This window comes from Ambystoma mexicanum, chromosome 5q, assembly GCF_040938575.1.
Source record: "Ambystoma mexicanum isolate Mex_15411 chromosome 5q, UKY_AmexF1_1, whole genome shotgun sequence".
NCBI lineage: Eukaryota > Metazoa > Chordata > Amphibia > Caudata > Ambystomatidae > Ambystoma > Ambystoma mexicanum.
The window spans coordinates 1315806323-1315831239 of record NC_090933.1 but is presented as its reverse complement, the minus strand read 5'-3'; the positions used below and the strand labels follow the sequence as shown (position 1 = coordinate 1315831239).

Sequence of the window (24917 nt, the reverse complement as noted above, 5' to 3'; positions counted from 1 at the left end):
CAAGTTGTCTAAAAACATCATATGCGAACAAACTCCATGGCAAGGTCTTGACCTTAGAGAAAAGTAATGTAAGTCGCCATCTTGGATTAAGCTGCCATTTTAGGTTCTCTTGTAATGTGGAAGTCACCCTGAACATCAAAATGGAGGCCGAATGTCATTCTGAGTAAACTTCTGGCCGTAGTGACCTCCGTACACATGAATAATTAATATGCCTGCAGGCCACTTGTCGGGGTCGCGAACTGAGACCTTGTCCTACTGTTGACCTGTGTGTAAATATATAACTATGTCAGCGAAACGAATCAAAATGCATATATTATAGGATTGACCTGGCAAGGAACCCATAGGCCCGACTCCTAGAATGGTTAACCCGCGAGAGGGTTGGCCAAGGGCTGGACAAATAGTATAAAAAATCCAAGTATTCCAATGTACAGTCTCTCTCACTAATGCATCGAACCCTCGTTGAAGTTCGTTACGTTACTCTGAGACCCGAATAGCTATCCGTTTTTGTCAATTGACTTTGGTAACTGTTGTAGCTTTTGAATAAAGCACTTGTATGTTCTTTGTAACCTGTGTTGGTGTGTTTCTTTCTGGGCTTCCCGGCCTCATATTATTTTTCTGTTTCCACATCACTTCAGTACAATAAGAGCATATTCTAGATAGAGGAACCAAGTGGTTAAGGGAAGCTATTTTATCTTTAGTAGGTATTAAGTTAAACCTAAACCGTAGGAATGCATCCGTATATTTTCTATCAGGGAATTTGATTAGATACTGTGGAAGCACATTGACTGCTCATAATTGAAAGGCACCTTTTTTGTAAGCCTGATATGCACTAATTTGTTTGATAGTAGTGATCCAATCACTTCTCCAAAGTCTCAATTTGGCTTTGTCAGGAAAATTTAGTAACAAATCTAGAGATATATCAGCATCATTGAGAATTGACAAACAGCAGTTTTTTCCATTGTAATAGTGGTTTATATAGTGGTTTCTCAAGAGCATTTTTTAGAACTGGAAATAAGTTCATATCTAAATCAGTGGCAATTAGGCATTTTCGGTACAGAGATAACATAAACCAAAAGACTGTAGCATTTAGTGACACAAGACCTAGTTCGAATCTAATGAGGGCGATAGGAGTACATACTGGTATTGGTAAAATATGTTTCCAGAATATGCCCTCGATATAGTCCCATTTTACACCTTTTGGATTAATTTTAGTTTGACTACCATAACTTATTATTGGGACCACTTTCTGTAGATAGAATATTCTTGCTGGTATGATTGAAAATTGTCCATAGTTCTTTTGAAGTGCTTTCCCTTGAATCGCAAGCAGTTTCATTTTACTAGCAATTTCATCTTGATACGGTAAGTCAAGCAAGTGCGAATTAACATTAACACCAAGATATTTATATTCTTTAATCACATCTAGGTTACAGTTTCCTAGTTTCCAGGTAAAATTAGTTTTGGCGGGCAAACGACCATGGTGAAACATCATAATATTAGATTTTGAGGTATTGATTATTAATTCGTTTTTTGATGTATACTCATAAAGTGCTGTTAATTTCCTATGTAGCCCAATCGGGGTTCTGTCTGTTACCACCAGATCATCAGCGTATAATAAATATGACATATCGCAGACATCGATTTTTGGAGGAAAGGATCGTACAGAATTAAAAACAGTACAAATATCATTAATATACAGATTAAAAAGAAATGCCGCAAAAGTACATCCTTGTTTTAAACCAGAGTTTGTTCTAATTGGCTCTGATAATAGTCCATTCAATGTAAGCTTGATTCTTATAGAAGTGTCAGAGTAAAATGTAGTAATTAGAATCTAATGTATGTATGGCAATTAATATCTCTGAGTTTCTTCCATAAAACTACTCTTGACACGGAGTCAAAAGCTTGTTTAAAATCTATAAAAGCCATAAAAACCAGTTGTTTGGTTAAAATCGCTTGATATTTTAATACTGATAAAATGAAAAGATTTAAAACAGTGCCGATACCAGCCACAAAACCAGATTGATTGATGTTGAAAAGTCGTTCTTTATTCAGCCATTTAGGGAAGTCTCTAAGAATAAGTTTAGCAAAAATGTTCCCTGGAGCATCTAACAGTGCTATCGGTCTATAGTTCACAGGGTCTGATCTGTTTCCTTTTTTGAATATCAGAATAATAATTGCTTGTTGCCATGACAGAGGTATTTGGTTTGTATCGATGACTCTCGTAAAAATAGATTTTAAGACATAAGCCCACAGTTCTGGATTTTTCTTTAAGATAGCGTTTGTGAGTAAATGAGGTCCAGGAGCTCGAGATTAACTTAGTTTTTTAATTAGCAGTAAAATGTCTACTTCGTCAAATAGAAAGTCAGATAAACGAGGATTCAGTATAAATTGTAAATCCCAGTTCTGATTTGCTTCTTGTAACAGTGACTCAAAATGGATTGACCATGATAACTCATCAATAGGATTTAGCAAAATAGATCTGTGGGCATTACGAGGCGTGGAATTTAGAACTTTCCAGATCTCTCCAGTAGACTTGGAGACTAACGCTCTTAACATAGTTTCAGCTCTATCCTGATTATAATTGTACAAGAGTTGTTTAATTCGATTTTTATAGAGGTTTCTTATTTGATTCTTGATATTTTTACATGACTTTGCAGTTATGGATCTCAATTCCTTATTCATTGCTTTCTTTAAATTTGCTACCTGTGTTAATCGCGGGTATTTGTGTGAATATATCGTACGTGGTGGTATAGTTGTTTCCTGATTTAAAATTTGAATTCAGTCACTATAAAACACATTAGCTATAGTAGAATTATCATTTGCTAATTCAAATATTTTTTTCTCCAATTTAGCAATCTGTGAAGGATACCATTTGAGACGGTTACCTTCATTATTTGTTTCAATTGTCAAGTTATAGTAATCCTGACTTCTAACCTCATGGGGTGACCAAGAGACTTCTAGGATGTTATGATCGCTGAGTTCAGTCATTAATACCTTAAATGATATTATTAAGGGGATGGCCTCAACAGATACGAAAACATAGTCTAATATAGAACTACTATTGTGTCTTTCCCACGTCGGTTTGGGTGGAGTATTGGTAGAGAAGGATCCATTTAACATAGACATCTTTCTTTCTTCAATTAGTTTGGACCACTTATAGGATCTTGAATTGTATTTTCTCTTCGTGCTCAAGCAATTTAAATTAAAATCACCAGCGATAATCACTGTTCTAATACTGGGAATGGCTAAAGCCTGATTTAACACATTTTCCATTTCATCCACAAATCGAAACTCAGAAGGAGAAAGCGGATTCCAATAGATATTGAGTATCAAACAAGAGGGAAAGAAAGGATGAGTGATTTGTCATTGATAATTGAGCAACCTGAATTCCACTGTCAGGTGATGGCCAAGCTTTAAGAGTAAGCTGGCTATCATTCCGGACAGCATCCAAGAGGCCAGCAGCAGGACACCCTCTAGTTGGCTTAGAGGCCAGAACAATGGTAAGGTGATGATCAATTCAACAGGGACTAGTTTGTAGCCAGGTTTCCTGGAGTAGAACTACGTCATAAGAATTGAGATTCGATTTATTGGTGGATAATAAGTGTGAAAACCCTCTCGTGTTCCACAATGCCAGAGTGCAGGAATGAGATAGTTTAGGAGGGTTAGTCTAGTGATTTAGTTGAAAGCTTGAGACATTTTTGTCATGTTTAAGCCAGTCCCATTTGGATGGTGGAGGGCCTTGATTTGGGCCTTTTTCTGTTGACACATACAGTAAGTCAATTCAGTATTGAGCGCATGTGGTATATTTGAATTAGCATGTTTGGACATAGTTTAGTCAAGGAGGAGGAAAGAAGGCTTCAATCTTTAACCCTCTGTTGTACAGTTCCTGTCTTTCATTCCAGATAAGGTTTTTAACAATTACCAAGTACACATCTATCGCACTGACATCTTGTTGTGCTGGTATTGGGTACCATAGGGAAGCAATGTAATTTGAGTTAACTTGGGATAGTGTAGGTATTGTATTGAATATATGTAGTATAGTCTTACGATTTGGGAATGGATCCGAGTGTATCCTATCAAACATTGTCATCTGCAAACATTCGTCTCGTAGCATTGAAGGATTTGGAAGATATATGTCTGGCCTATGCTCATCGTGGATAATATCCGTATTTGCCAAAGGTTGCTCTGAGATTAAGCCTTTTTGTGATACATCTCCACAATGTTTAAGATTGATTAAGATTGATTATCCTGCAGACATAGAGAGTTTGCTTGCAAGTCTTTCCACCTTTGATCAAGAGACTTGACGGTTATGGAGTTAGTATCAAAATTAACACGAAATGTAGTTAGCCCTTGTTGTTTGTTAGATGTAGGATTATGTAAACCGTGGTGAACAACTTCAGTAATTGAACCATTAGGGTACACAGACATATTCATAAGCTCATCTTGAATGTCATTAGACTCAACTGCATTTGAATCTTCACTTACAGTGCAGCTTGGTTGAGGATGAATAGGCTTCTTACCTTCAGATATTTCTGGAACTGAAGACAGAGTCGATGTAACAGCACTTGGAGGCAAAGGGCATTTATTTGGCTCTTCCAAATCTTGATTCGATAGATCATGAGACAATTTATCCCCAGATGCTAAATTTGCAAGAAACTTTTTTGTTTTAGCTTTTTGGCTCTTTTTATTTTTCGGAGATTTTTTTGTTGGTCTTTGTTCAATATCATGATTTCTAGCAGAGAAATTTAGATTTTGTGATATGCGCTTCCTATTTCCTCTCCTTCTTTTGGAGATTTGAGCTGATTTACTGAAAGCTTCATATAGAGGTTTTTCAACAATTTGCACATCAGGGGAATTTATAATTAAATCATCTTCGTTGATTGCTGGAAATGGGTCAAGGTTTGAATGTACATCTTCACTTAGTAATTCAGGGCCAGAACTCTCCAAAGGCATCACAGATTGAAGCTCATTTCTTTCCACAGGAGAAGTACACTTGATACTTGAGGCTGCAATCCAGTCTATTTTATTGTGCAAAAGAGATAAAAAATCTTGCTGACCTGTCGATCTATGGTCCAACACTTCAAAAAGCTTAACTAGTGAAAAAATAGTTGTGTTAATAGCTGTTAAAGCAGCATCCCGTGAAGGATTGTTAACAGAAGGAAAGCCAAACGATGGACATGCTGACGGTTTGGAAAACGAAGCAACAAAGGAAGAAGGAGATTCATTTAGGGAAATGATGTCATCTGGAGCATCTGTTGTATAGAGCTTCGGTGTCTTGGAGAGAGCAGAAGTGTTCGGAATAGTTGTCAACTCATTTGGGGAGATGATATAATCAGGAACATCTGTTTTATAGAGCTCAGGTGTATTAATAGGTACCGAAGCGTTCAAAGCATTTGTCACTTCATTTGGAATCGGTAATTGATTCAAAGTATTTGCATCAAAATTTTGTGTAGAGGAAGCGAGGAGCTTGAGGCAAGCGAGGATCAATTGCCACTGTTTGTATTATAGGCAAAGGTTTAATTATATCAGGAGTTACAATATCAGAGTAAAACGACTTTTGGTTTGTGGCTTTAGCCAATAATTCAGATGTAATTTGTTGTGCTTCCATAGTGAATTCTGGTAAATAAGTAGAAGTATGGAAAGAAGCATTACTTGCGGGGCTTGAGGAAAGCGATGCACAGCACTTCATAGTTTTAATCAGACAAGAACATTGTATGTTTATCAGAGTTTTTGTGAACATCGATGGTCCCCGGATGGAGGGACGAACAGTGGCTACACTCCAGATGACTTCTGAACATGGAGAGATAAACAAAGTTTCTCAAAGTGAAATGGGCAAAAAGGAGGGAAAGATATCCTTTCACTTGCCCCTGTGCTTAGCAAAAAATTAGAAGGGTCTGAGAAAAGTGGGTCCTGAAATCAGCAAAAATTCTCACTTTTTGTGTGTATTAGAAGAAGTTGACGACAGGTATTATGCTTCCATTACCGCGGAGGAGAAGTGCCATGCATTTGCAAGGATTGACACAGGCCACAATTATGTCCAAAGAGTTGGTAAAAAGTATCACTGAAGGGAGATCGTCACAAAATAACATCAACGACAGACAAAATGAAGGCCCAGTACATAATGTCAATGGTGAGGAGATACCTATCGAAGGTGTCACTGAGGTTAACATAAAGATAGGAAAACACAGAATGAGACAGGAAGTGTTAATCACATCTATCAGTGAAATCCCATTCTTGATGGAAACAGATTGACTGAAGAGGTTGTCGCCCCTCATTGATGGGGTAAATAGAGTCCTGTGGTCTCTAAAAAAAAAAAAAAACGATTGAGGCCTAAGAAAATGAAATCACAAAACAACAGTGTAAGGGAATGCCATACTGTTGCTAAATCAAATGATGCAGTGGAAGCGTATCTTCAAAATGGTTGTGTGCCTAGTGTCATCGTCATCCTGATGTGTCAGGGTGAAATGCGAAGTGAAAAAGAGAAACAGTCCATGGAGATTGATTTGGATCTTAGGAAAAAATGGCAGACTGAAATAGATGAGCACACATTGCGCTTTTACTTAAAAGAAGAGAAGTGCAAGCAAAATACTATCCCTGAGGTGACAACAGGAAAACATATTACAACCCTTTCTGAAATACACATGGGAGATGAACAGCCATGGATCCATATTGGTATAAACGGTCATTCTGAATTGATAAGTCATGTTAGCGCTTGAGCAAGAAAGGAGTTTTATTAATGAGAAACTAGTTCAGCGAATAATGGAAAGGGAGGAGATCCCACAATTCAGAATTAAAAACCAACACGTTTCTAGGTTGGACAATCCAGACTTTGAGAATAGAATCGCACGTTGCAAGTACCTTTCAAGTGCCACAGTGAGACTGTGCGATTAAACGGCGGCTGCAATTCTCGAGACTATTGGACTTTTAGATTGCAACTAACTGCCCCAGAAGGCGAACAAATTGAAAGGACATTATTGCCTACAATTTACACTAAGGAAATTTTACATACAGCACCTTTTCCTTGTTTTTCTGTAGGCATTGTGGCAAGTGACACACCCCTTTTGAGGCGTACTATATATTGTGCACGCGCGCGCACCTAGCAAGTACCTTTCAAGTACTGCTTATCCGCTTTGCTGCGGGGTGCTGCTTTGCTGCTGCTCTGCGCCTTTTTCAAACAGCTACTTATACAGGGTGTTGCCAGATTTCACTAACTCATTCTATCAGAAGTAGTAGTAGGAACTGTCTTTGTGGTGTGTATTGGGAATTTTGTGCCTTGGGAAAGAAAGTTGTGGATTAAAGAGAGGGACAACAAGAGTATATGCTACGAAGTTTGTACTCCTTGAAATCGAACATGCCCGATTCTTTAGGTCTGTTGATAAATACTCCTCCCATGGCAAGCGAGAAGCTAAAACCACTATCTCGCACCTCCAGAAAAATGATCACGCTCACACCAGTCCTAAGAACTCCACTATCTAATCCGCTCCTTCTGTGCCAAAAGAAATCTGCCTACGACCAATCAGAATCCACCTTTCCCTGGCAAGATTTTTCTAAAATACATATTTTCAATGGCCGCTGTCATCCGAAAGGAACCTAATCCATCTTCCATTATTAGGGCGGATGTCATTTTGTATGTCATTTTTTTTCTCCGTCAAGAGATGCGCTCACGCTGAATGCATCCCCCATCAGGCAAAAACATCAAAAAAAGCTATCCATAGCCAGGTTTAACGCCCCACAGCTTGGGCCTACAGTGCTCAGGCTAGTGGGCCGTTAAAAGCCATGTCCGCCACGGCAGGGGGGTGGGGGGGTGGCGAGGGGGGAAATCTATATTTGTAACCCAAAAAAAGGGATGAAGAATCCAGGGGAAGGGAAGAACCTCTGGAGCAAGGATGCCCAGACTTGAAAGACTTCTTTTTTTGTGGGAGTTCTGCAGGTTTCCTTTCTTTTGAACAATTAAAAACACTGATGGCCAAAGACATAATCCTTTTGACCTTAGAATTCATTTGTTTAGAGTGCGAGGGTCAGAATAGTACTTTGGACACAGGATGGTTTGGTATTGGACTTCGGACACAGGCGGATCCCTAGTTTTGAGTTTAGGTAGGGATACTCCGCTAATGCAGGGACAGCAGGGCCTTTTCCCAACCCAGTTGGTGTTATAACAAAAGTCTTCAGCCAGTCTAACTTATGTCCCTGTATCATTCCGGACTCCACAGTTAGTGCAATCCTATGGAAAAGAAAGTTCATCCATCGCTTTTGTTGTAAGAAAAGTGGCAGGTCATGCTAGCAAATGTTTATACAAAAACAGCAAATGTAGAGTGCGGGTTTACTTGACTGGATTGATTACACAATTTTATATCAATCCATTGATTTGTAAACACTAATTTCTGCCATTTTTTCTTTAATGCCGATGAGGGTTAAGGTATGGAAGGGCACACCCTCCAGATTTGAACACAAGCACCACCTCCTCCTTACCCCACATCCTCCGTCACTACCACCTCCCTCCATGTTCACCTTTCCCACCCATCCACTGAACCCATCACCACCTCCTTCGCTTTACCCCACCTCTTCCGTCACTACCACCTCCCACCATATTCACCTATTTCCCACCCATCCACTGAAACCATTACCACCTCCTTCACGTTACCCCACCTCCCCAGTCACGATCAGCTCCCTACATGATCAACTCTTTCCCACCCATCCACTGAACCCATCACCACCTCCTCCTCTTTACCCCACCTCCTCCGTGGTTCAAGGCTGGACTGTGAAGCCCTCTTTGCTGGGACATCCCAGAAGAATCTGGCTAAACTCAAAATAGCTCACAGCAATGCCTTAAGGGCTGCAACAGGCATTTCACGCAGGGACATTTCTGAGGTCAGGAGGCAGGTACACTGGCTACCTGTCAAGGAAAGGATTGTCTTCAAAAGACTGGCCCTCACACATAAATGTCTTCATGGCCTGGCATGCCCCTTCTTAGCACACAGGATCACCAAACAGACCTCCTCCAGACCATCTAGGTCTGCCTATGCCAATCGCATCACTGTACCTCCCACACGTAGAGTACGTGCTGGGGGTTCCAGTTTCCCCAACCATGGCCGCAAAATTTTGGAACACCCTCCCTGCCCCGATCAGGATGATTGATTCTCATGCAGCTTCTAAACCAGGCTATTTGTCTGAATGGCCCATCCCATCATGCTATGCATTCTTCTATCTGTGTTCTTCCCGTCGCTCATTTACTGTTTGTTCTGTAAAGTAACTTATTAGCCTGTAAACAAGCAAATTGTATTACGCATTTCTCCATGGGATGCACTCCTGTAACCATCAAGCAAGCTCTCTTACAAGTCCTTATAGCGCCTCGATGCTTGTGGGTTGTAGCTTGCTCTACAAACCCAAAAATAAAATAAATACATTGTAGCATAAATCTGGAATAGAGGTGGTCCCACTAATTAAGACAAATTAATCGCCTCTGTTTCAGGATGCAGTTTACACAAAAAGTCAGGGGAAAAGATTTAACAAATGGAATTACTAACAATTTATTTTTAATGTGAACACATTGACATACTAGCTGAAGCTCAATATTCATTTCATCAGCATTTCACTCAGTGTATGAATCCTGGTGGGAGACATTTACATTAGACATGTCAGTTTATCCAAGACCAGCTTTATTTTTATAAACATTTATGTCCACTATTCCTTCTTGGAATTTAGAGAACAGCTGTGATATTACACCCACAACTCTCCTTTCAGACAGAAAGGCACCATTTCATTTCCAAATTTGCATGACTTTTATTGTCTCACAACACAGAGGATATTTCTATTCCATTTGTGCTTTCTACTCTATTCACAAAATGTCACTTTTCTAAAATACATGTCCACATAATTTGACATCTTCTCTGTGCCCAGCTCATCAAACCAATTTTTTTTAAGTTAGTGCTTTAATAGGGGGCATGCACCCCCCCCTTGTGTAATCACACCCCCACATGGCGATCCCAGGCAAGGGAACCATCTACTAATCCTAAATGCTCCAACAGAGATAGGCAATAGTGTAATACAGTACAGGGGATCCTGAGGAGAAACGAAAACTGTAGAACATGCTACAAACAGTGGAAACACTGCAGCATTCAGCAAGGATGGCACTCCTGGTAAGGCATGCATTTCTTGAAAACAGCCTTCTAGAGTAACATTGGAGAGTCCAGTTTTATGGATGCCATTATCCATGTTTTCCCTTTGCAAAACAGTCTTTGCACACGTGTTGTGCAAAGCTCAGTCTAACTGTCATATGAGAATATAGCCTTCTCCATTTTTCTTATTCAGGAGGGCTCCAAATAATAGAAATTTTGAGTATGTGTTGATGTTGAAAGTAAAATTACTTTATGGGGGTGTACCAGTGGAGGAATGTCTAATGGATTCCTTCCTGCCACAGTTTACTCATTTATGATATCCATATCCCAGTGCAGCTGTTCTCTAGAAACATTTCTGCAGTCAGGGAGCTCGGCACGGCTCTGTGCCTCTATGCGCTTTGCACCAGAAAAGACATTGAGGCCAGTGTAAGTAGTGGAACCACGATCCCATGACCTCTGTTCCTTTTTCCTCATTCATGACTAAACGTGAGCACGCCAGAGACCAGATATCCAGTTCCATTCATAGTCATTAGTATGTATTGGTAAGCACATGAACAATGTTATAAGTTAAAGACACACCCATTTATTTATTTTAGAATCAAGACTATGGGCCTCATAACTCCGGCGGTACGGTGTGAACGGTGCATCCATGCTCCCCATCTCCACCGCCAACCGCGAATGGGCAATTACCGGCTCATTCAACTCGTAATGGGCCGGTAATTGCCCATTCGCAGGTGGCGGTAGCCATGCATGCGAAACAGGCACGGCTACCGCCAACCTCGTAACGAGGCCCTATTCTACTACACAGCAGAGTTACCAAGCGTTTGCATGAAAGAGAAAAGTTGAAGAGGGGCCATTAAGAATCACTGCAAAAAGGGAGTATACAAATGTGACAATTTTTGATTCAGTGCTGTTAAATAAGACGTACCTTATGACCAAACCAGTTACCACACAACACAGTTATGCATTTTTTGTACCTGCATGTGTTCTCTGGTGGCTAATAAGATGTCCCTTCCAACCAAACCCTTTCCCACATTCAATGTATTCTTACGGTTTCCCACCTGTATGTGTTCTCTGGTGCTTACTAAGAAATCCCTTTGTAGCAAACCCTTTCCCATATTCAGTGCACTCATAAGGGTTCTCACCTGTATGTGTTATCTGGTGATTAATAAGATGTTCTTTCCGAGAAAAGCCATGTCCACATGCAGTGCACTCATAAGGCTTCTCACCTGTATGCATGCTCTGGTGGATAGTAAGCTCTTGCTTTGTAGCAAACCCTTTACCACATTCAATGCACTCATAAGGCTTCTCACCTGTATGTGTTCTCTGGTTGCTAATAAGTTTTCCTTTCTGAGCAAACCCTTTTCCAAGTTCAATGCACTCATGAGGCTTCTCACCTGTATGTGTTCTCTGGTGGATTGTAAGGTTTCCCTTCCAAGCAAACCCTTTTCCACATTCAATGCACTCATAAGGCTTCTCACCTGTATGCATTCTCTGGTGCCTAATAAGTAGTCCTTTCCAAGCAAATCCTTTTCCACATTCAATGCACTCATAAGGCTTCACACCTGTATGCGTTCTCTGGTGGACAGTAAACGCTTGCTTTGTAGCAAACCCTTTCCCACATTCAGTGCACTCATAAGGTTTCTCACCTGTATGTGTTCTTTGGTGGATAGTAAGAAATCTGTTTGTAGCAAACCCTTTCCCACATTCAGTGCACTCATAAGGCTTCTCACCTGTATGTGTTCTCTGGTGGATAATAAAACCTCCGATCTGAGCAAACCCTTTCCCACATTCAATGCACTCATAAGGCTTCTCACCTGTATGTGTTCTCTGGTGGATAGTAAGATCTCCGTTCTGAGCAAACCCTTTTCCACATTCCATGCACTCATAAGGTTTCTCACCTGTATGTGTTCTCTGGTGGATAGTAAGCGCTCCCTTTGTAGCAAACCCTTTTCCACATTCACTGCACTCATAAGGTTTCCCACCTGTATGTGTTATCTGGTGCCTAATAAGGTGCCCATTCCGAGCAAATCCTTTTCCACATTCAATGCACTCATAAGGCTTCCCACCTGTATGTGTTCTCTGGTGGCTAGTAAGCTCTTGCTTTGTAGCAAACCCTTTCCCACATTCAGTGCACTCATAAGGTTTCTCACCTGTATGCATTCTCTGGTGCCTAATAAGTTTTCCTTTCTGAGCAAATCCTTTTCCACATTCAATGCAATCATAAGGCTTCTCACCTGTATGCCTTCTCTGGTGGACAGTAAGCTCTTGCTTTGTAGCAAACCCTTTCTGACATTGAATGCACTCACACGGTTTCTCACCTTTGTTCATTTGCTGGTGGCTGATAACTGTAGCATGCAAATGGACAGCATTATAAAATTCAGTGCACTGATACGGTTTTTCACCTATGTCCTCATGTGGGCAGTAAGTATGCTCTTGAGATGGCAATTGTTCACACATTTTGTGCACGTGTAACGTGTCTTGCCAGTTTATTTTGTCAGGCGCTTTCTCTTAAGAGGAGCCTTTTCAATTAACCTTTTCCAAATTCAGAGCTCAAATGAAAAATGCTTTCTTTACTGCACATAACACATTGTCTTTTTCATGCTAGATATACCTCTCCCCCAGGATTTACAGAACAAACACGCTCGGTTACTGGTTACTGGATGTTACCAAGAAGTGGTTGCATGGATGGAAGCCATCATGTATCAACATGCTTCGCAGCCCAGTTCCTAAATACTCTGAAAAGGCAACTGGACCCAAAATGTTCGCACTTCTAAGATGTTTGGAAATTGCATATTCCAACAATGAAGCTTTTCACTGCGATAGTCCAGAGAATCACAATCATTGCTTTTGCATTTCTGGGGCAGTCACCTATTAACATAAAAGGAGAAGCACATTATTAGTTTCAATACGTTCACAATCGCAGGCAGCATATTTAATAAGACTCTACTCAGTAGTAGTGATGTTAACTCCTCACGTAGTAACTTATTTGGCTTTGAAGTGCCATCTATTGGGGAAAGGCACCCTAATAGGTGGCAGAGAAGTGGTGATTCAATGGGGAACATTTAGTGGAACAGAGGTACATGCAGCAGGAATAATACAATTCATTTTTATTTAGAAATGTTTTGCATCCAAAACACTAAGGAAAAACACAGGCTTGGTGAACAAACATTTTAAATGCATATTTTATATATTTATTCAGAAATGACTAAATTAGCACATGGTTGCTCCCATTTTCCACACACAAATGATAAAAGGCAGGCGTTTGCCACCAATCGGACCGTGCTTAACCAGTCCATTATGTAATCACTGATGACTTGCGTATTGGCCCAAACATGAATAATATAACCCAACAAACAGCACTATCGAGGATACAAGGACAGAATTGTGATTTAAAAAAGGAAAGCGCCAATCTCTTTCCATGGTAAGAATGGCACAGGCCATGCTGTCACTACATTCAAAACATTGGGCCTCATTATAACTCAGGCGGTCCGGAAATAACGGTGGCGGTAAACCCGCTGCCACCGTTGTTTCCGGACCGCCTGATCCCCGAGTCCTGCAGGCGGGAGGTGATGATCCCGGCAGGTCTGACCTGGCATGGTTAACACTGCCCGCCTGCAGGCGGCCGAGGAAACACCGGCAGCATTATGTGATGCTGCCGGTGTTTCCTTGATCCTCATTCCCATCGAGTCCCATAGGACTCAATGGGAATGGGGATTAACACCATTTCGCCTCTGATTCCCGGAAAACCGGGTTTGTAATGCCCCGGTAATTCCGGGAATCACGGAGGCGGAATGGCAATACGAGTCCGACGGTAACCAGGCGGTTTTACCACCGCGGTTACTGCCGGACCCGTAATGAGGCCCATTGACTTTAAACCTAGATAAACTGGAGATGAGGGATGGATTTGGAGTTTGTGTCAGAGACCAAAAGAATAAAAGGTGTATTAAAGACTGAACTCCACAATATCACCCCATTTGCCTTCCTAATTTTCATATAAATGCCCCCTTGCCAAGTACTAAATTTAATTGGCCAGAGGGATCCCACTTCCGTTTCCCTGTTCGAAATACCACAGTGTTGTTTTCAGGAGGTGGTACACACTCTGTTTTACTGTTAAGGAGTGGGTGTAAATGGGTCTGTTACTTACCAGGCTCCCCTAACCTGGCCCAGACCCCTTTTTGTGGATTCTGATCCTTGCACCTTAGGTCCAATTTCAGCATGCCCTTGTATCCTCTGTGCTGTGACCAAAAACTGCTTTCATCACATCCCTGGTAACTAATGGGGATGTTGCCCATCACCATTGATATCCACAAATTGATGCCCCATTTAGTGATTACACACATTATTCCTGTTGATCTACTGTGGAAATTCTACTCAACCTACTCCAGGGGAATCTGCTCAACATAATCCCTCAGATCCATAATCTGAAAGGGTGAGAATTCTAAAGCCTGCATCTCTTGCAACCCATATGGCAGCGACCTTGGAATAAAATGTTTGTATGTGTTAATAGTATGAATAGTCACCCCAACTGTCCACCTGTTTCTCTGCCAGACCGAAATTTATTGCGGGTCTAGTGTAGGTAGCTATCGCCACAGTATATGCGTGAACCTTGGAGTGCTACAGTATGGGGGACAAACACCAGTTTGAGGTGACACAAAGAAATCATTTTTTTGGGAGTGCTCTATGCACTCTAGGTTTGTTCACCAAGCCTGTGTTTTTCCCTAGTGTTTTTTCACAAGTTGGTGAACTGCTCTCAGCTGGGCTGTCTGGAATCTACAGCTGAACACCACCACAAGTTGGCAATGTTATTCTAGCAGGAGTAAAGGCCGTGCATGGCCCAGGCCATTTGCCTCCCTGCATCATTAATATCACAACCGCCTGCTGTGATACTGTGAATAACTTTGCCTGCCAGTGCTTGGTCTATTAAACCGCACCTTGCTGCTGCCTTCAGCCATGCCCGTCTCTCTGTACTCTAGTGCCTGGCTATCATCGTCAATGCTTCCTTACCCAGGATGTCTGCCCAATGGCCCATCCCACCATGGCAGGGGCAACCCTGCAGGAAGCCTGAGGAACGGGTCGGTGGGAGATTGCTCATTCGTACTCTCCTCGGCCTCACAGGTGTTGCATTGCGCTGTTGCCTTCCACAGCCCTCCTACTCTGCATTGGGTATGCATGAGGAACGAGGCATACTCCTCTCAAGACCGGATGATCCTTGTCCACTTGCCTTTCTGACATTCCCCTGCTGGGTAGTGTTGGAAGGTTTGGGAGTCTAGAGTCTGTGTAGGCTCACATGAGATGCCATTTTGGCAAGCACATAGTCTAAGACAGTGTATATGCAAAGCTATCATAACATACGATAAGTGGCGAGCACCAACGTTACTTGAGAAACTAAAATCCAAACTGGGGTGACATCTGTGAAGCAAATCACATTAATGTTGGTCTCAAATTAATATATTCTATGCAAATGGAATCCACAAATTTGTTATACGCAAAGCGTTCTCAGTTGGCTAATTGTTAGCTAAGCCCAAATTGTCTGGTTATTACTTACAATCTATTACCGTTGTGAGTTTATGTTAGAAGTACGCAAGATAATTAATACACATATACAACCTAAAAACCCACATTACCTCAGTGTTTTGTTAAAATCATCCATTTTAATTGATACACACTAGAAAAGGTAAACTCAGAACAAAGATCGAAGAACTTCGATGCCACAGGTCCACCAACAACTTGTAAAACACAAAGTCAAGAACACCTGCATTTTTACTGAATTATTCAAAGATCTTTCTTTAATAGAGAGGGCCCGCAAGCCTCCTTTAATCCATCATTCTGGGATGAGCTGGATCAACCCTAACTTTCCCAAAAACACACACATTTCAGGCTAATCAAAGAATGCCTAATATGTCAGCACACCTATTACAAAATTACATATTTTATTTTACAACACAACTATGTAAACAAACAAAATCTCAACACTTCATATCATTCAAATACCACAGGAACCCCTCATGCAAACACTGTGCCCCATGACACCCACCCCTCATGCAAACACTATGCCCCAAGACACCCACCCCTCATGCAAACACTATGCCCCAAGACACCCACTATACATGCAAACACTATGCCCCAAGACACCCACTATTCATGCAAACACTATGCCCCAAGACACCGACCCCTCATGCAAACACTATGCCCCATGACACCCACTCTCTGACCAAACACTATGCCCCATGACACCGACCCCTCATGCAAACACTATGCCCCATGACACCCACACCTCATGCAAACACTATGCCCCAAGAGACCCACCCCTCATGCAAACACTATGCCCCAAGACACCCACCCCTCATGCAAACACTATGCCCCAAGACACCCACCCCTCATGCAAACACTATGCCCCAAGACACCCACCCCTCAAGCAAACACTATGCCCCAAGACACCCACCACACTATGCCCCAAGACACCCACCCCTCATGCAAACACTATGCCCCAAGACACCCACCCCTCATGCAAACACTATGCCCCAAGACACCCACCCCTCATGCAAACACTATGCCCCAAGACACCCACCCCTCATGCAAACACTATGCCCCAAGACACCCACCCCTCATGCAAACACTATGCCCCAAGACACCCACCACACTATGCCCCAAGACACCCACCCCTCATGCAAACACTATGCCCCATGACACCAACCCCTCATGAGAACACTATGCCCCATGACACCCACCCCTCATGCAAACACTATGCCCCAAGACACCCACCCCTCATGCAAACACTAGGCCCCAAGACACCCACCCCTCATGCAAACACTAGGCCCCAAGACACCCACCCCTCATGCAAACACTAGGCCCCAAGACACCCACTATTCATGCAAACACTATGCCCCAAGACACCCACTATTCATGCAAACACTATGCCCCAAGACACCGACCCCTCATGCAAACACTATGCCCCATGACACCCACTCTCTGACCAAACACTATGGCCCATGACACCGACCCCTCATGCAAACACTATGCCCCATGACACCCACCCCTCATGCAAACACTATGCCCCAAGACACCCACCCCTCATGCAAACACTATGCCCCAAGACACCCACCCCTCATGCAAACACTATGCCCCAAGACACCCACCCCTCATGCAAACACTATGCCCCAAGACACCCACCCCTCATGCAAACACTATGCCCCAAGACACCCACCCCTCAAGCAAACACTATGCCCCAAGACACCCACCACACTATGCCCCAAGACACCCACCCGACTATGCCCCAAGACACCCACCCCTCATGCAAACACTATGCCCCAAGACACCCACCCCTCATGCAAACACTATGCCCCAAGACACCCACCCCTCATGCAAACACTATGCCCCAAGACACCCACCACACTATGCCCCAAGACACCCACCCCTCATGCAAACACTATGCCCCATGACACCAACCCCTCATGCCAACACTATTCCCCATGACACCCACCCCTCATGCAAACACTATGCCCCAAGACACCCACCCCTCATGCCAACACTATGCCCCATGACACCCACCCCTCATGCAAACACTATGCCCCAAGACACCCACCCCTCATGCAAACACTAGGCCCCAAGACACCCACCCCTCATGCAAACACTATGCCCCAAGACACCCACCCCTCATGCAAACACTATGCCCCAAGACACCCACCCCTCATGCCAACATGCAAACACTATGCCCCATGACACCCACCCCTCATGCCAACACTATGCCCCAAGACACCCACCCCTCATCCAAACAATATGCCCCAAGACACCCACCCCTCATCCAAACACTATGCCTCATGCAAACACTATGCCACAAGACACCCACCCCTCATGCAAACACTATGCCACAAGACACCCACCCCTCATGCAAACACTGCCCCAAGACACCCACCCCTCATGCAAACACTATGCCCCAAGACACCCACCCCTCATGCAAACACTATGCCCCAAGACACCCACCCCTCATGCAAACACTATGCCCCAAGACACCCACCCCTCATGCAAACCCTATGCCCCATGACACCCACCCCTCATGCAAACCCTATGCCCCATGACACCCACCCCTCAAGCAAACCCTATGCCCCATGACACACACCCCTCATGCAAACACTAGGCCCCATGACACACACCCCTCATGCAAACACTAGGTCCCATGACACCCACCCCTCAAGCAAACATTATGCCCCATGACACCCACTCCCGACCAAACACTATGCCCCATGACACCCACTCCCTGACCAAACATTATTTTATTTTTTTATTTTTATTTTTTACATTTGTAAAGCGCACTGCAGCCCTGAGGCATAGAGGCGCTGATAAGTGGTACATAAGAAGGCTTGATTAAGGGTTACAAAAAAGCCACCCCAGAGGAGTTCTTAGAGTATACAAACAGAGTTACAGATACATAGGTCCAGGGTAGCGAAACAAAGAACAGGCACATTATTTGAAGAGACTAGTCTTGATGGCCTTGCGAAAGGCAGTGTGAGAGTCGAGTCGTCTGATGTGCGGTGGAAGGGAGTTCCAGAGGGTGGATGCCATGGTGGGAAATCTTGTGCCACCAGCACGCACTCTGCGGGTTTTTGGCACAGTTAGTAAATTGGAATAGGCCACTCTGGAGGGCCTGGAAGCACAGGGTTTAGAAAATCTCTGGACGAGATATATAGGGGCCTGATCGTGAAGACATTTGTGCGTGAGGGCAAGGGTTTTGAACAGGATTCTTTCCTTGACTGGGAGCCAATGGACCTGACGCCTGAGGTCAGAGATGTGGTCCCTGCGTGATAGTCCAGTGGCGGCCCTTAGGGCATTGCTTTGGACTAGTTGGAGTTTAGCTAGGTTTTTTCCTGACGTCCCATTAGAAGGGCGTTGCAATAGTCCACTCTTGAGCCAATGATTGCCCTGGCGATAGTTAGGCAATTCTGTTGGGAGAGGTACGGTCTGATTGCGTTGAGCAGTTTGGAGTAGTAGGCTGAGGAGGATGCAATGGCATTGACCTGCCTGTTCATATTCAAGTTCGGGTCCAGGTAGACACCCAAGGTCTTGACTGTTTGGGAGACAGGGATAGGAATGTTATCTATGGTGAAGGAGTTGTATTGCTTGTCCAGCTTGCCCAGGGTGGACGGGGAGCCAATCAGCAGAAGCTCGGTTTTCTCGCTGTTGAGGCATAACCAGTTTTCTGCCATCCAGGATTGGATTGTGGTGTAAATGGAGTTGAGCGTGTTCAGGTCAGACAGGTAGTCCCCAGAGAGGGGGATAAGCACCTGAGTGTCATCAGCATAGTTTGTGTATGAGATGCCCAGGGCGTCAAGGATCTTGAACAGCGGCCTCGTGAAGAGGTTGTAGAGGGTAGGGGCGATGCATGATCCCTGTGGGACGCCACATTGGATGATGCTCGGGTCAGCGCAGGAAGAGTCGGAGAAGACCTTCATTGCTCTGTCCCGCAGGAAGGAGGTTATCCAGTTGCAGGCAGTCGGGGAGAAGTTGGCTGCGGTGGCAAGATGGTGGCATAGGGTCTTGTGATCCACCAGATCGAATGCAGCCGATAGGTCCAAAAGGAGGAGTAGAGCAGGTTTGCCTGCATCTCTGAGGTCGTCCATCTGGTTTTTGAGGTCAAGAAGTGCCGTTTCGGTGCCATGTCTTGGCCTGAAGCCTGACTGCCGAAGACCAAGAAGATGGTTATCTTCGAGGAATTTTTGAACTTGCAGGTAAGCTGCTTTGTCCAAGATTTTTAGTAAAAATGGGACAGTGGTAATGGGTCTATAATTCCCTGGGACCGAAGGGTCTAAGGAGGGTTTTTTGATGAGCGGACGAACCCATGCTTCCTTGAGCTCAGCTGGAACATGGTCAGACTTGAATGAAGCATTAATGAAGGCAGTGATGAGGGGGACAAGGGCAGGGGCACAGTCCTTGATCACCTGGGCTGGGCAGACGTCCCCTTTACAATTGGAGGGCTTGATGGATCTAAGGAGGGCAGCGACTTCGGTTTCAGTCATGTCCTTGAACTCAGAGGGGCTTGGCTGGTGTCAGCTAGTGGAGCAGGGTAGCCAATGTGTTTGGCTAGAAGGTTGTTGAGGGCTTTTTGATGTGCAAGGATCTTGGCGTGTAGAGTGTCCAATTTATCCAGCATAGCGGATTGAATTTTGTTGCACCAGGCTTCATCTTTTAGGAGAGTAGAAGGGGGGGACGCAGGGGTCTCAAGCTCTCTAAAGATGGAGAAGATTTCTTTGGTCCCTGATTTGGCTTCTGAAATCCTAGTGTTGAAGGAAGACGCCTTAGCCTTGATTATGGAGATTTTGTATTCAGTGGATAGGGCCTTAAAAGCTGCTTTAGTGGTGTCTTTGGGGTTTTTCTTCCAGGCAGAGAGTGCAGCTCTTTTTTTTTGACGTAGCTGTGAGAGCTCCTGGGTGAACCAGGCATTGGTATGTTTGACCTTTTTTGCACCCACTCCCGACCAAACACTATGCCCCATGACACCCACTCCCGACCAAACACCATGCCCCATGACACCCACTCCCGACCAAACACCATGCCCCATGACACCCACCCCTCATGCAAACACCATGCCCCATGACACCCACCCCTCATGCAAACACCATGCCCCATGACACCCACCCCTCATGCAAACACCATGCCCCAAGACACCCACCCCTCATGCAAACACTATGTCCCAAGACACCCACCCCTCATGCAAACACCATGCCCCATGACACCCACCCCTCATGCAAACACTATGTCCCAAGACACCCACCCTCATGCAAACACTATGTCCCAAGACACCCACCCCTCAAGCAAACACTATGTCCCAAGACACCCACCCCTCAAGCAAACACTATGCCCCAAGACACCCACCCCTCAAGCAAACACTATGCCCCAAGACACCCACCCCTCAAGCAAACACTATGCCCCAAGACACCCACCCCGCAACCAAACACTATGCCCCATGGCCCCCACCCCTCATCCAAACACTATGCCCCAAGACACCCAACCCTCATGCAAACACTATGCCCCAAGACACCGACCCTTCATGCAAACACTATGTCCCAAGACACCCACCCCTCATGCAAACACAATGCCCCAAGACACCGACCCCTCATGCAAACACTATGCCCCAAGACACCCACCCCTCATGCAAACACTATGCCCCATAGTCACCTTCCCAGGAGCAGGCCTTAGGCCATCTTGCACTCCCACCACTAGGAACCCCTGCAGACCCCAGGGTACCCTTGCTACCCAATGCATCACCCTCCCAGGCGCAGGCCTTACGCCATCTTGCACCCTCACCACCAGGACCCCCTGCAGACCCCAGGGTACCCTTGCATCCCAATGCATCACCCTCCCAGGAACAGGCCTTACACCACCTTGTATTCCCACCCCCATAGCAACCCCTACAGACCCCAGGGTACCCTTGCCTCCGCCCTCCTAGGAGCAGGCCTTACGCCATCCTGCACCCCCAGCCCCAGGAACCCCTCCAGACCCCAGGGTACCCTTGCCTCCGCACTCCCAGGCGCAGGCCTTACGCCATCTTGCACCCCCACCCTGCAGCCTCCAGAGTATTCCCCTGCCCACTCATGTCGCTCCCAGCATGGAACGCACACAGCCCACACCAGCAGCAACACACGCTGCCTGTGCAAGAACGGCCGCCACTTCCGTAGCCCCCTCAACGCATCCCACCTCCGCCCCTACCTCCTTCCTCGAGATCTGCACTGCCGAGGTCTCAACTAGTTCCGGCAATGCATCAATGTCTGCATCCACCGCCTACTCCGCAAGGCTCCTCTCCGCGCGCCGGATGACAACGTCATAAGCGCGACGTCCCTGCCGCCTGCACGCGGCTCCTCTCCCCGCGCCTGTATGATGACGTGTGAACGCGCGAGCCGCCTCTGCCGCCTGCACGCGGCTCCTATCCCCACGCCTTTAAGATGACGTGTGAAAGCGCGAGCCACCTTTCCCGCCGGTAACATAAACTCGGCACCACGCCCCTCAGGGAATCAACCTCTGCCCCGGAAGCGCTTCCTTCACCGGTCCCGAAAAAGCACAATGATGACGTAAAGAGCAGGCGGGCTATTGGCTATTGCTAAGATCCGCATCTCTAATGGGAACCAGCCACGACCGTAGGAAGCCACGTGGAGAATAGTGGGCGAGCCGTTGCTCGGATGGGAACTACCCACTACTGTAAAGGAAGGATGACGGGTTAGCCCACAAAGTAAGGGAACGTCGTGCTCTTTAGTTCCTGCCCACTTTCAACGCTGGATGTATTTCACATTTCAGAGCTTAGTATTTGAGTTCCCAGAAAGATAAAATGGACCCCATGCATCTGCAAACCCGAAGAACCGACATGCACCGTGCTGAGATACTGATCCTCAGAGCATGCGCATTAAATGCATGATGAGCTGGGTATTTGTACTCCATGGAACACACTGCGCATGTTCAGGGATATAACTGTACCGCAGAGACAGCACTAGCAAGTGCTGAGGCTGAGAGAGAATCGCCAAAGTACATGCAGATAAAGGACCACCATGCGCATGCTCAATGATCTGCATCGCCAATCACGAAGAACAGACATGCGCAGAGCTGTGAACTGATCTAGAGAGCATGCGCAATGATAAAATACTAATCCCCAGCGCATGTGCAGTAAACTCCATGATGAGCCGGGCATTTGTACGCCAAGGAACACACTGCGCATGCTCAATGATACAAATCTACAGCATTGGGGTAAACATGCCGAGCGCTGAGACAGCAATAACACATGCTGAGCGGGAATCACCAAAGTATGCGCAGGAAAAGCATCATGAGACACGCATGCGGACATTTCAGAACATATTCAATGATCTGCGCACAGATGTTAAACACGCAGAGCGTTGAGACACTATTCACCAGCGCATGCGCAGAAAAAGGATAACATGGGCGAGGGAGGGCCCAATCTCCCTGTTGTCATTTTGCTGTAATTCTAGTCCCTAAACCTGCATCTGCAGACCGACCTTACAAGGTATTCATGTGTCAGCTATTCCGCTCAGTTCCTTCATATTGCAGTGCGTGCATCATGCACTATTGCTCCTGTGCATCCTGTGTTGCCCCTGCTGAGCCTCTCAGTTCATGTTACAACCTCCAGCTCTTTACTGCTGTGTTGCCTTTACTTGCTAGTTAATCCCAGAGCCTCTTGCTAGTTAATGCCAGAGCCTCTAGCTAGTTAATCCCAGAGCCTCTTGCTAGTTAATTCCAGAGCCTCTCGCTAGTTAATTCCAGAGCCTCTTGCTAGTTAATTCCAGAGCCTCTCGCTAGTTAATGCATTCGGATAGGCGTAGTTTAATCAATACTCCACTGGTCCCACCATTTCCTGCTACTCTTGTACCTCCCGCTCAGGACACACGTGGACCTCCTAACGTACAGGAATCCGTCATTAGCTGTGTTGATCCTATCTTCCTTGTGCACATCTTGGCATGTTGTTACAGGTGGTGGTGGCAACCTTCACAAGTCCTTGATTTATTGGAATTGTAAATGGTGGAAATGTATTTAAAGTACCATATGTACCCGCAGTATTGACATTTTAAACTTATCACCCTATATGGGTTTTTTCCCTATAGTGTGATTTTCTCCTGATGAAGGGGAACACACCCTCCGCCCCCGAAATTTATCAAGCACAAATTTCGTTTTGGCCTCCTCTGGAATATAACTGAATGAAGACGTCATGAACACCATATCAGCATATTTGTGTACTTAATATGTTATGAGATATTTTCCTAAAATAAAATATCGTATATCTTTTGGCTTCACAAAGTCACTTACTAAATCTGCTGTCACGCTGGGAACGATGCTTTGTGGACTTTGGAGTTTGTAGGAGTTCAACCAAGGAAAAACTCCTCCCACTTACCCAAGGTTCCTTTTATCTACGTGAACGCAGCGCTTCTCGAGCGTGCGCTTCACGAAGTTGCTTACTAAGTCTGCTGTTACGCTGTTAAGCGTGCTGCTGTTGCCTTGGATTATCCTTTTTATTTTTGATACTCGTTTTTGAAAGCACAAATTCTACACTTCGCACCTCATTCAAGTAAACTTTAAGTTCGAATGTACACGCTGAAAACGGGGATGCCGGCCCAACTAGTTGTATCAAGTGCCTCTGTACTTTTAAAATCCACCACTCCGAAACCCTCACCCGCCTTATTTATTTTATTTATTACTATTTATATGTTTCTCCTCTGTTCCACACTTTCCACTCCCCCCCCTTTGATGCACTTTCCTCCTTTTTCCCTTCGCATGCACTTGTGCGTTCTCAATGTCACTTCTGAAACACTTGTGTATGAGCGCAATATAAAATATCATATCATTTGGTGCTAATACTTTCCGTAGTAGAACGCTGTGCAGATTTTTCTACTGATGGTGTTCCTGCCCATGTGTCAGAATTGGAGTTAAAGTGGTCTGTTGAATTTCTGCGCTGTGGTCGGCCAGGGTGATTTCATCCATATGATAATCATATGTATTGCGTTTGAATTTATGCACTTTCTTATTTTAAAGTTCTTTTTATTATAGCTATTTAACTTGTTGTTAATGTCTTCGAGGGTCTTTACTATTTCTTCTTTACTTAGTGATTGTATCAATTCAGTTTTGATTTCTTCAGTTTCTCCCGTGATCAGTTTCAATTTGTTAGATAGTTCTTGGTTTGTGAAGAGTATCAAATCAAGGGAGCATTTATTCAGGATGTTTTCCCACTTCCTTACAAACTCTTTGTTCTCTTTACACAAGGTCGGGTGCAGGGGCATGTGGAGTCCCCTAGGTATCCTTTGTGCCCGATAGTAT

General features: G+C 44.7%; 1 protein-coding gene and 1 pseudogene across 1 annotated transcript in view; one reads left to right on the top strand and one right to left on the bottom strand.

Annotated features, from left to right (window-relative positions):
- The window catches only part of LOC138498497 (zinc finger protein 850-like), a 148247-nt pseudogene that overhangs the window by 64058 nt on the left and 59272 nt on the right, over positions 1-24917 (top strand).
- LOC138498499 (zinc finger protein 850-like) overlaps positions 9500-24917 on the bottom strand; it is a 441476-nt gene continuing 426058 nt past the window's right edge. The window contains exon 4 of the mRNA XM_069622262.1: positions 9500-12298. Within this exon, the coding sequence (XP_069478363.1) occupies positions 11160-12298 (1139 nt within the window). The 3' untranslated portion in view covers positions 9500-11159. The remainder of the gene's footprint in view (positions 12299-24917) is intronic.